Source organism: Salvelinus sp. IW2-2015, unplaced genomic scaffold (assembly GCF_002910315.2).
Source record: "Salvelinus sp. IW2-2015 unplaced genomic scaffold, ASM291031v2 Un_scaffold2531, whole genome shotgun sequence".
Lineage (NCBI taxonomy): Eukaryota > Metazoa > Chordata > Actinopteri > Salmoniformes > Salmonidae > Salvelinus > Salvelinus sp. IW2-2015.
In genome coordinates this window covers 130,787-143,643 of record NW_019943844.1, presented here as the reverse complement: position 1 = coordinate 143,643, position 12,857 = coordinate 130,787, and the positions used below count along the sequence as shown (strand labels likewise).

The following is a 12,857-nucleotide window of genomic DNA, read 5'->3' as shown; positions in this document are numbered from 1 at the left end:
TTTGAGGACCTTCAGGTTCAGGAAAACACTTAGGAGAGGGTATTTCTCCAGTATAAATGTACAAATGTACTTGATTTATAGCTCAATATGTCTGGTCAAAGTCATAAACTATGTTAATTGTTCTTCTGATTGTTTTAAGTATCACATACTGTACATGATATTGGTAATGCTCATTGATGGTGTAATAAATTAATGATATTGGTAACACTCATTGATGGTGTAATAAATGTATTATATTTGTGATGTGTTACCAGGGTGACCTGAAGAGGTACCTGAGAGCCCAGAGGAAGTCAGATGGGATGACCCCTGANATTATATTTGTGATGTGTTACCAGGGTGACCTGAAGAGGTACCTGAGAGCCCAGAGGAAGTCAGATGGGATGACCCCTGACCTTCTGACCCGGGAAATGCTGACCCTGCAGAGGATGGCGTTTGAAATCACCTCTGGCCTGCTGCACCTCCACGAGAARAACTACATCCACAGGTCTGTGAGGTCATATCCTGGCTCTCTCTGGCMCCAGTGGGGTTCCAATAGCTCCAGTGATTGATTGGTTGGTAATTGAGTGATTGATAGTAAAGGGATTATGATTGTTTTCTCTCCAGTGATCTGGCTTTGAGGAACTGTCTCCTTACCTCTGACCTCACTGTCAGAATCGGAGACTATGGGCTGTCTCACAACCACTACAAGGTATGTTTGTGTGTGGGCGTGTGTGTGTGTGTGTGTGTGTGTGTGTGTGTGGGCGTGTGTGTGTGTGTGTGTGTGTGCTTACCTATGTACTTTGCTTGAACCACCACAATCTGTAGACAAGTTATACCCCTTTATACCATGGCATTGATGAATAATCGTTTCTGATTGGCTTGTAGGGCATTCTAGAGAGGGCATTCTTTCCCTATAATCCACAGTATATTTGCACGATAGAATTCAATGGGTATAGTTATTACATGCTCTATGCTTGAGCTGCATTTGAAAGCAAAAGTTGAAAACATTATTGGCATTGTTGGATTCGATTTTCATAATAGCAAGCTAGGACTCAAATTTGGTTAGCTAAACTAGCAAGTCTGTTTGTTTGGTTACTATGGCAACTACTGTCTCTATATAGTCAACTTGGTACTTCAGTGGATACTTCAGTGGATGTTGAACACTTTTTCTTCCTGCAAATGAACACATTTCTAGCTATAAATGTTTTAAATTATAGGCATGATATAAAAGGGATAATCAACTCGGGGCTCTATGCGTTCTCTGCAAAATAATGCAACTCTGTGGAAGGTCAGTTCCGCTCCTTTAGAGTGTCATGGAACACACCTTCCAGGGGGTTCATTATCTTCCAGAGAACACATAGCCCCTTGTTGATTATCCCTAACATATTGGATGTCCCAAATGGCTTATCTTCAAGTCCATGCATCCCTCTGTGTGTGTTTATCTGTGTAGGATGACTATTACCTAACATCAGACAAGCTGTGGATTCCCCTGAGGTGGATAGCGCCAGAGCTGCTGGAGGAGTACAGAGGATCTCTGATCGTCACTGACCAGACCAAGACCAGCAATCTGTGGTACGTACCATAACACAACCTGCCTCTAAAACGGACAAATAAACAACTGAATATTTCAATAAGCGTATTTCTGTATTTCTATCTAATTTGAATTACTTTCTCTACTTCTCAAACGCTCTCTCTCTACTCCTATTGTGTATCTCCCTCTCTCTTTCCCCTCTTTATCCCACATCCCCCTCCCCTCTCTTTTCCCCTCTTTATCCCACTTCTCTCCCCTCTCCTCCCTCTCTCTCCACTCTCCCTCTCTCCCCTTCTCTCTCCCACTTCTCTCCCTCTCTCTCCACCTCCCCTCCCCACTCTCCCCTCTCTCCCCAACTTCCCCCTCTCCCTCTCTCTCATTTCTCTTCCTCTCTCTCCACTTCTCTCCCCTCTCCCCCCACTCTCTCCCATTTCTCTCCCCTCTCTCTTCCTTTTCTCCCAGGTCTCTGGGGTGGTGATCTGGGAGCTGTTTGAGTTTGGTTCTCAGCCTCACAGGCACCTGAGTGATGAGGAAGTGTTGACCTTCGTCATCAAGAGAGACAGATCACCCTGGCCCAGCCACGGCTCAAACTCTCCCACGCTGACTACTGGTCAGTGGGCCATTTCTTGACTTTTGGTTCTCTAAGATATCTGCATTTGATGAAGAAAGTAGTCAATTACAGATGTGTTACTTTAAAGGCCTACTTTGTCAATAGATCATTAAGGTCAAAGCTAATATATGATCCCCTCAAACCTTCTCTTTTTGGGGTGGAGGTAGATCAGCTTTAATATTGCAGATAGTTGTAGCTTCCATCAATGTAATTGTCTGCGTCATTTCCAAACCCCTTATCTTTGTGTTTGTCTTTCCTGTCTTTCCTCTTCCAGGTATGAGATCATGCAGTTCTGTTGGCTCCCCCCTTCCCAACGCCCCTCCATCGCTGAGGTATTTCTCCTCCTCTCCTCCTTCTGGCCGCTGAGCGAGGGATTTCCGAAGGAGGTGTGGGAGAGGACGAGGAGGATGAGGACGAGGAGTATGAGGAAGGGAGAGGAAGAAGAGGAGAGAGCGATGAGTCATTTGAGAGACGGTGGGATTCTCTCCGTCCTCCGGCCTTCCAGGCTGCAGCGAGTGAACGACAGAGAGAGAGGGAGTATGGGAAGGATTACAGGGGGAACTCCTACCCTCTACTGGAKSCCGTGGGGAACTGCATCACCCCATCCTCCACAGAACTCGATGACATCCTGACAGTCACGGAGACCAGTAAAGGGTTAAATTTTGAGTACTTCTGGGAGAAGGCCCATGCGAGGCGGGGCTACCAARCACTTCCTCCTCCCCAGCCAATCCCGACGGTCAACRCCTCCCACAGACAATCKCTYGACACACCCACTGTTGTKCCTGTGATAAGTGCACGTAGCCCCTCCCTCGCCAGCGAGTACTTCATCCGATTGGAGGAGCACACCCCTCAYGATAAGTCCCCATCTCTTAAAGSGAAAGCGCACTCTTTCCGTTCTGACTCMTTSRGTCCTGGAGATCTGGAGCTAGTGGAGATACGCAGCGGAATGCTGGGCAAAGAACGTGCGCCGTACAGTTCTGATGAGGAGTACACTGGGCGAGGTGGGAAATCCATCCAGACCGTCCGATCCAGCGAGYTCCAGCTAAGGGTCCCCAACACTGGGGTGGCAGAGTTCAAAGACACCTCCAGTAGGGTGACTGACTTCTCTGTGGTGGATTTAGGAGATGATGAMGAGGAGGAGGGGGGTGAAGGAGACAMTAGGTCATCCACTGGTTCTCAGGCCCCTGTCCTGCCTCCCAAGCCACGTTCTATGTCAACCTCKTCYGGCAACCACCTCCACTCGCGCCCCCTCCCTGCGCCTCCGTTGGGCTACCACCGAGTAGGGCTTGGGCTGGGTCACTATTCCATGAGTGGTAAGATAGAAACGATGGACCCTCTGATGGGCAGCTGCCTGCCATCATCATATGATCACTTAGGGTTCCAACGTCCTCGTCAGACCATGCCCCCCTCCCCGTCACTCTCCCCCTCCCTACCCCAGTCCAGCCACCCCATCTACCCCACTCCCCAAACATGTCCTCCCCCTCTCCCACCCCACTACAAGCCCCAAAGGGGCCTGTATTACAGCTATGGTGTAGGTAGCTACTCCAGATACAGTAAGCCCCAGATGTACTCTCAAAGAGACCCACTATCCTGTGACTACTCAGACCYACAAGGTGGTGTACGGCYCACAGCATCCTTGCACAACACAAAGGGAACATCCKATTTCCYCTCAAAAMACTTTGACTCTCCAATACGACGCCAGAACGTATTTCGCCCTGTTTACCGCAACATCTCCCACTCRGAGTCCGGGGTCCCCAGAATTGAGAGGCACTCATCCTCCAGTCCCARCTATTCAGATGAGGATGACTCCCCCTTTATGTCCCCTGAGAAARCCAGTGGGGGAGGGACAACCGTCCCGACRTCTAGTTTGTCAGAGGATGCGGATCCGGCCACAGCCGAGCTCTTCTCCAGGGGTATGAAGAGGACCCAGTCGCGCCTCGCCACCATCCTGCCTGCCATCTGGAGGGAGGACGCGGAACTGCAGGCGGATAGCGTAACRGACGCCAAGAWATCCCCCATGCACCTGTTTCTGACTGAGATCTCTAGTGTGTCAGAGTCAAAMGATGCCAAGTCCAAGGAGGGGAGGACCTCYTGMGAGGGAGAGACAGAGCGGGAGAAGAAAAGGGATGGGGAGAGGTCAGGGAACTTCCTCCAGCCCTTGAGAGGGGGGATGCGTCGGTCCCYGTCGCTGGTCACAGAGCTGGGCTCTGCAGAACAGACATTGGGGCCAMACAGAAACACACAGATGTGGACAGAGGTGGAAAGGGTGAGGAAAGGCTCCACCCAGAGAGATCTATTCCTCACTGAGATCACAAACACAGGAAGGATGGATGCAGGCATGGAGAGAGATCCGGTGAAGTTCCTCCACCCTCCTGGCTCCCYATCGCGTCTCTACACCTACACCTGCGCCCCSGGCCTCCCGTCCTARGCTGAGGCCGAGGAGGCATACTCCAGGGGCATGAGGAGATCCCGATCCCTCCTCTCCGAAATCACAGTGGGGAGGCAGGAGTCGGAGTCACAGGAGACYGAGAAGGAGACAGAGAAGGGACAYATGACCAGAGAGGAGTTCCTGAAGGAGATCCAATCAGCAGAGACCTTTTTGACGGAGATCATATCCAGACAAAATGCAACCGCCTCCAACAAGCATTGCGAGGACTTGTCTCAGTCACCCACTCCAATGTCACCAGAATACGAGTCAATATGCATAGATCCTGACTCCTCTCAGACCATCCGTTTCCAATCAGAGAGTTCCATACGTACATCAAACAGAGGCAAAGACGATGTAGCACCGGAGGCCATTTACGCCCAAGTGACTAAACGGGCAAAAAAGAGTGAGATAAAGGTCACTATACGGCCTGAGATRCCAGTACTGCAAATAGGATCAAATAAACAGTCTSTCAAACAGYAAGAGGACTGTCCCACACACACYACCTGCCTCAAGGACTCACCCAGCTCACTCACAGATCCCACCYCTGACACCAACTCTCACCCAGACTCTCAGCCCCAGCCTGGTGACTTTGTGTTCTCAGAGATAATGCCAAAAAATGGCCTCCTCCTTTACCAAACATTCCCCAGTACAAAAACAGAGGAGGACGTTTCAGAAGGTCCAGCCTTACCTGTAAGAGAAACACAGAGAGRCAGAGAAAGGGTCGAGCTCTCAAGACAAGCTCAAGTTCAGTCTTTATCTCAAGACAGTGTTACTGGAGAAGTGGAAGAATCTGAAAAGAAACCCTGTGATGATGAGTCARCTATTTKTGTAGATGAGAAAGAGAGCAGGGGTCAGAATAATGTTGMGGAAAGGAATTGTGAGAGAATGAAAGGTGATGCTGAGGTCAGAGATACAGGGCAAGGATGTCAGAAGCAGGAAGTTGTTGATGACATTTTACATGACTTAACAACAGAGACATCAGAAACAGATAGAGCATGTCAAATTGAATCTAAAGATCACAAGGAAGAAGGGTCAGAGAGTTCAAAAGGTTGTGACAGTCAAATGAAGAACGACACATCACATTGTTCTACTGCTCAGTCACATAACCCAAATGTTGAAAGCTATTTACAAATCAACAAACAGAATTCACAGATCAACCAAYAAGGAAGGTCAGACCCAAGTCAAAAGAGCCCTGCAGCCGTTCCCACCACCCCAGACTGGGACCCATCCTCTGACCTCTCTCTCTCCACCATGACCCCCTCAGACTCATTCCTTTCATKTTTGACCCCCAGTTCAGCCGACTGTCTGACCCCAGGTGACCCGTGTGTTGGAGGTGAAGGACCAGGTGGTTGGAGGGTGCTGGGGACAGAAACCCCCCACAGAGACTCCGCCTACTTCTCTGACAGTGACTGGGAAGGGGAMGGGCTTAGCAGGAAGGGCAGTGATGGACTGAGCGTGACCAGACCCGGCAGCGGACGAGGCGGAGAGAYGGGGACGCTGACAGGAATAGAAGAGAAGACAGAATTAGAGGATGAGGGAGAAACCGGGGGAAAGAGTCCCTTGAAGAGGATTTCAAATAAGGGAATTGACATTGAGAGGGAAAAGGAGACAGTTCTTGAACAGAATGCTCATGTGCAGGATATCTCTCAAAACAGTGATGYTGGATATAAAGACATGTCAAGTATTCAGGAGAARGARCTCAGTCTGAAAGAAGTAGAACATAAAACAGGGTTAGAATCAGAACAGAGAGAAGATTCTGGAATGTTCCACAATGAGAGTGGAGAGTCAGATGAAAAAGGCCTAGTCCATCCGGGACTACTGTCTGATAACTCACAGACCAAGGAYAACAATGAGTTTATAGCTAAGCTGTTCTCTAATTTAGATGATGCACCTCTCAAAGYGTTCTCTTACAATGATGGAACTCAAATTTGTAATCATTACACAGAAGGTGTGATTTCTCATGTGGAGTCGAATGATTTTAGATTCCATGACTCCACAGACAAAGACTTGACATTGCCTTCTAATAGTACCACTAAGACAGATTGTTTGAAATTAATATCTGCCATTCAGACAAAGGATAACAAACTTGAGAATGAAGAACTCCCAGGTATTGAAGAGAGAGAAAATGATAATTCCATGAAAGACACTACGGAACCAGTGACGGCGTTACATGGKGACCATGATAACAGAGAATCCAGGCTATCTAGGTTCTACGGTATTCAAACCAGCGAGGTCAAACTCAGTGAAGATATTCCAGTAGTACTGGATCCCAACGACGGAGAGAGCACCAATGACGAAGAGAGCAAACTGGCCTCTTCTTTTTGGGCCGAGGGGGACACTGAGGGGTCTGAAAGAGAAGATGGGCAAGGTCTGGAGATTCAACACACCGACGCCAATGAGCTTGGCCTGAGAAACTTGTGTTACTCAGAGGAAAGCGAAGACGAGAGGGCCAAGGCCAAATCAGAGACAGGGAAACAGCTTGCCGCTGGAGAGCTGTGTAATGCCATGAAGGAGAAATCTCCTCAAAGAGGACCAGTGACGGGGAGCCAGAGTGGGTCTTTGAGCAGGGATGGGTCTGCTGAGACTGTGGACAGGGAGTCGCCTGAGGATCTGGAGTTGAAGGCTAAAGAGCTGTGGAACACTCTGGAGGAGGGGGAGGGGAGAGGGGGAGGAGTGGTGAGGGGCGAGTTCGACTGTCACCGTTTCCAGCAGGGAGACCTGCACCTGTGGCCATCGGAGAACGACCAGTGGGCCTCGCCGGAGAACAGAAWCCAGGAAGCTGAACTCGGATTGGAATTCTTCTCAGCGTTCGGAAAGACCTGGGAGGAGAGGGAGCAGCTGGTGGTAGGCCGGGAATTCTGGGAGGCTGAGGAGAACGATGAACTGGCGGGGAGTGAGCCTCATCCAGCRGTCCTCCAAGATAGTGAAGATACTTCTAATGACGAGAGGCAGGGACGGGTAGCCTACCTGGAAATAAAGGGAGAGTTGTCCCAGAAACAGGCTCTCTCCAGTAGCATTGACAGCCAACTATCCCAGGCACTTGATGTACAGCAAGAGGAAAATATAGAAAATCKAGATAGGTTTGACGATAATGATGAGCAAAATGTTGAAGGTGWTCAGCTAGTGGTTGAGGTGGAAAACCGAGAAATCCCAGAGCATGAGACCTTTGCAAGAGGGAGGCAGTTCAGGTCACTCACTGAGACGGGTGGAGACAGTGAAAGTCAAACTGCATCTCTTCTAAARGACTTGGATGGAAACATTGCTCAAGATGAGGGAAATCAGAACTTCAACAGGTTGAATCATCTCAGTGAAYTCCAAATGGAAGAAGGGGCAATGGCTGAAAATAACATAGAAAAAGAACAGGACTTTGAATTAGACAACCATCTTGCTCCCACAGTAAAGAGTATATATTTGGGTGTATCTATCTGCCTCACTGGAGTACCACAGGTAGATTTGTCAGGATTACAACATATTGAGCCAAGCATACGCATTGAAGAAGCTGACTCTACTCGCCAGCTTGTGGGMGAGGACAYAGAAGGGGGAGTAGACATTGTAAACACAGGTGAGGATTTGAMAGACATATCTCTTCTATGTGACCCGGTGTCTTATCCCAATGATAATGACTTGGAGGATATAGCCTCTTGTACAGATCTGTCTGGTTCACAAGGAGACAACTTTCAGTTCAGTTCTGTAGACTTTCCCAGCCCTCCTCCTAGTATAGATCTTGATATGCAAGAAGACAGGTTGCAGAGTTTAGATGATTCTTTTCCTAGTCCCCCACCTTCTGTCATAGAAATAGACGACGATCGCGGTCTTATAAACCTTGATTATTTAGGCTCAGATTTCATTACCAGTGCTGAGAGAGACCCAAKAATSSKCCCCKCTCCTCACACTGARATCCKAGAGCCYCCCCCCTTACCACCCACRACAACCCACAGCAGAGGGATCTCTGCAAACCTCGACCTTTCACCTGTACATCCAACACTTCCATTATTCTCAGGTGAKAGCCAGAACCAGAGCCYCCTTACATCAAACATGTCCGAGGAMGACAGAAATAACCTGTCCCAGAAAAACACAACCACCACCTCCACCACACTCCCGTCATTCCCCCAGAGTCCCCTCAACACCATCCCAGAGCTGTTGATCTCTGAGTGGAAGGATTTGGARGAGGAGCCTCTGGAAGATTTTGAGAAACTGGAGCAGCTGTGCTGCATATCTGGGGATGAGGAGGACACCCTGGGTGACCTCTTCCTYGGGAATCTGGAGCTGTTGGAGTCTATGAAGAAGATGCCTGAGCAGAAAACTAAGGGTTCTGGAGAGAGCGATAAAGGTGAAGAGACCTGTGGGACCTCCATGCCTGAGGGGAAGAGGAGAGTGGAACTGAAAGAGGAAGTTGACGGAATCTCTGAGAGCGCTGACTGGCTGGRCAGGTCGGTTCCATCGGCGGTCCAGGACATCCCAACTGGGGCTAAACTTTCACCTCAGGYGGAGAGGRGTGAACTACAGTTCCCATCAGCCKTTTCACCATGTCATTCTCCTGACTCCAAYGACCAGAGGTCYCTTTCCAAGATGCCCACTAAAAATGGCCTAATGATGCAGGTGAGCATTAGCCTTGCATTTTAACCCCAAGTTGCACAACTTTGTAGATGTATGAAAGTATAAGCCTACACAATTTACAATATCCATTWTCCTGAATATGTTTAAACATTCATACKCCTARTATCTTCTTKTGTTTCCCTTTCTTCAGGTGTGTGAGGAGAGACTGCAGTTCTCTCTCTGTGAGAATGTTAAAACGAACGTCCTCCGGGGGGCGACAGTGAGCGACAGCGTCATTCTCCGCCCATGGGGGGACCAGCCCTTCGATGGGGGCGGAGACACAGTCAGTGTGAAGGATGTAGGAAGGTATGCTCTCTCTATCACAGGAGGTTGGTGGCACCTTAATTGGGGAGGAGGGGCTTGTGGTAATGGATGGAACAGAATCGGTGGAATGTCATCAAATACATCAAACACATGGTTTGATGCCAATCCATTGGCTCCGTTTCATCCATTGTCATGAGTTGTCCTCCCCTCAGTAACCTCCACTGCCCTCTATGTATTTTGAGATTTATCAAACTGTTGTGTTGAATGATGGCAGGCAGACAGATAATAAAAGAAGATATCTTTTTTTCTGTTCTTAGCGAAGAGGAGCCGGACACCGAACCCAATTCTGAACCCCAGAGTGAGTCTGATGCGACTGACAGTGAACCACTGACTGTGATCCAGCAGCCAGAAGTTACACCCCCTCAGRCTGTGGCAAACCAAGCAATGAAAGGTACCTCCAGACTTTTTTGTGTGTGAAATGTGTATGAATAGGATGCAGCATTGTTCACATTCTCCCACTCTGCAGGTGTGTAAATGACATGTTCTAATGGATAGATTGGTGCTTTCTGACATCATCTTTCATGTCTGACTTTATCTATTCCTCTCTTTTATTTCACAGCCAAACTGGCTCGCCTGTCTCTCTCCCTCTCCCTCCCTCCTCTCCCTCTTGCTCTCCCTCTCTCCTCCAGTCCCAAGGGAGGGTTCAGAGAGGGCAGGCTACACCGAGACAGGAGTGGGAGACGGAGGGGTGCGTCCCCAGGAAGTGACCCCGATGAGGATGAGGAAGAAGAYCAGGAAGACGAAGGCTCCAGGAGGGTGATTGTTGTCACGGAAACAGARGTTGGCAAAAGGGTGGGGCTCAGGAGTCTGCTGAAGTCACCAAGGGAACCGATAGACAAAGAGAAAGACAGAGGGAGAAACGTGTCCTTTTTTGATGATGTCACTGTCTATCTCTTTGATCAGGTGTTTGTTTAGTTTTTCCCCCCTTCATATATTGAGTCCCATGTTACTCTTGGGCTTTTAACACTTTCACTATATTGGATGTACATGTACTGTCTCTGCTCCTTTTCAGTCCCTGACTCTTCCTCTCTGTTTCTGAAACAGGAAACTCCAACCAGTGAGCTGAGTAGTTCCACCCGRACCAGTCCAGCTCCAGCTCCTAACAAAAGCACTAAATTTGATTTACATGGTACGTACTACGTATGCATGCATGTTGCTATTAGAAACCATATAACGGTCCTGTACATCATTCCCTTCTCAGAGCCAATAGAAAGCTTTTGATAAAATCACTAGAATAACAAGCATTGGACAGCTCCCATCTGATCCCCACTCACTGAAATTGAGAACCTCTCACACCAACCCCTTTTCTAAATATGCACCCCCAAAATGTATCTCTTGTAATTATCCCCCACACGCTGTGACATGGGGAATGGAGTGGGGACATAAATCTGGTGCTCAACAATGCACGTCTAAGATGTGTTTTCCACCCTATCTCCAGAAGCCGTCCGCTCTCAGTCTCTCCCACTGATCGCTTCATTTCACAGAATAATGAGAGTTTTGGCTGATCCCCTCTGGGTGTTTTGAATAGACTGTATATAGAAAAGCATCAACACCAAAATAATCTACTTTCATGATCTCTGTCAGCCTGCAGAGTTGAACAGTTCAAAGCTTTGCAAGGAGAGAAAGTTTATTTTTAACTTGGGAGTGTGGGCCTTTTTGTGCTTCGGTTCTACAAGAGGATGTTTGTACACARGTATAGAGTATATTAACTAATGATATACCATTTGTGTAATGTTTTTATCGTACATATATTTTTTTAATAACATTTACAGTTGTATGCTTTTGTTTATGTCTTGTGCCACAGGGGTCAATTCGATTTCATGAAATGTGTTAGAATGTATCCCCTGAATTCAAATAGTATTTACTCCAACCSTAGTACAGTATGTTTGTGTATGGCATAGTTGTAGTATAGTAATTCCTTAATTCCCTTACTTACACCATGCTCCTGTCTTTCTACCAGGAGCAAACAGCAAAGGCAAAGACTCCAAAAGAAAAGGGGACTTGTCAGTCAAACCGAGGTCGCCCGTGGGGGCCAACCCAGTGACATCCTCGCGTTTTACCGTCAGCCCAGCCGATGACCCCCACTTGGTGTGAGGCAGGGTTCCGGAATCCTCTGAGRTGTTCTGTAACCCTCAGAACAGGAACCTTCTGAGASTGGCCAGTGGATTCCCCTCCAACCATAACCATTCTCAGAGGCTATTTTTTTATCGATCAGGCAACGGAAAGAAAAGACTCCCGTTCTAAAAGCTGGACACATTCCAGGTTTAACCAGCTACCAGTCCTTGTACGAGAAAGGTTGTTGATATAATAACTCCTCCCTTTGCCACTGTATCCTAGGGTCGATTTATAGACACTGGCTGGAAGTGGTTGATGGCAAAGGCAGTTTGTCCTAGGCGAAGAAGAYTCTGGAGCTTTGTAAAATCTGAAACGAATTTGACGGCTATGCAATGGGAGTCATTGTGTACCAGCTTACCTTCTCTTTACCTGCTTCTTTCGGTTGTCTTTACCCAGTATGTACTGGGGGATGCYCTTTCTTTTAGTCATGTATCTGTCTATGTGTAAGCTTGGATTGAAATCTTAACTTTGTAAAAACGATTTTCATTGCAGTCAGTCATACTTGTAGGCAGCAGTTGGGGCCAGAAAACAATCTTAACTCCTGTATTTGAGAGTACTCATTCAACATTTGTACAAAGATAGTGATACAAGTGTATACAATATAATTTCAAAGCTGTTTAATTTAGATGTATTCTTAGACTGCACGAAAAGATGAAAACAAGCTAAGTTTCTATATACTTTTATTCTAAAAGACTATCTCTAGCTATTATTTATTTAATTTATTCATTATTTATTTTTAAATGATTTCCATGCTTTGTAAATATTGTTTAATTATTTTGTTGCAATTCATTTATCTCTCAGAATTGTTTGGGACAAAATGCATCTAAGTAATAGCTTCTCGATTTAATTATTCTTCATAACAAATAAAGCAAGATATTTTCCCCAACCCCAAAAAATATTTTGTATAATTTCATGTCTTTATAACTGCCATTCTGTGCTTAACTTGTGTCTTTAACTTGTGTCCTCAGCAGGATTTCCCAAACTCTGTCCTGGGGCCACCCTCTGCGTGCATGTTTTGGTTTTTGCCCTAGCACTACACAATTGATTCAAATAACCAACTCATCATCAAGCTTTGATTATTTTAATCAGCTGTGTAGTGCTAGGGAAAAGATCAAAACGTGCACCCAAGTGGGGCCCCAGGACTGAGTTTGGAAAACCCTGCTCTAATATATATATATATATATAACATGTTTCATTATTTTCTAATATGATTCAATGTATAGTTGTCTTGTCATAATTTTACTTTGTTTGAGGACAATTGATGTATCTTAGCA

General features: G+C 47.1%; 1 protein-coding gene across 1 annotated transcript; it reads left to right on the top strand.

The window, feature by feature from the left end:
• The first annotated feature begins 323 nt into the window (after positions 1–323).
• On the top strand, positions 324–11,809 carry lmtk3 (lemur tyrosine kinase 3). The gene is given in 10 exon segments (XM_070440421.1): positions 324–484; positions 604–688; positions 1,430–1,555; positions 1,973–2,120; positions 2,453–9,147; positions 9,296–9,450; positions 9,726–9,859; positions 10,028–10,371; positions 10,513–10,597; positions 11,429–11,809. Coding segments are annotated over 10 exon segments (8,067 nt in total). The 3' UTR covers positions 11,563–11,809.
• The last annotated feature ends 1,048 nt before the right edge of the window (positions 11,810–12,857 follow it).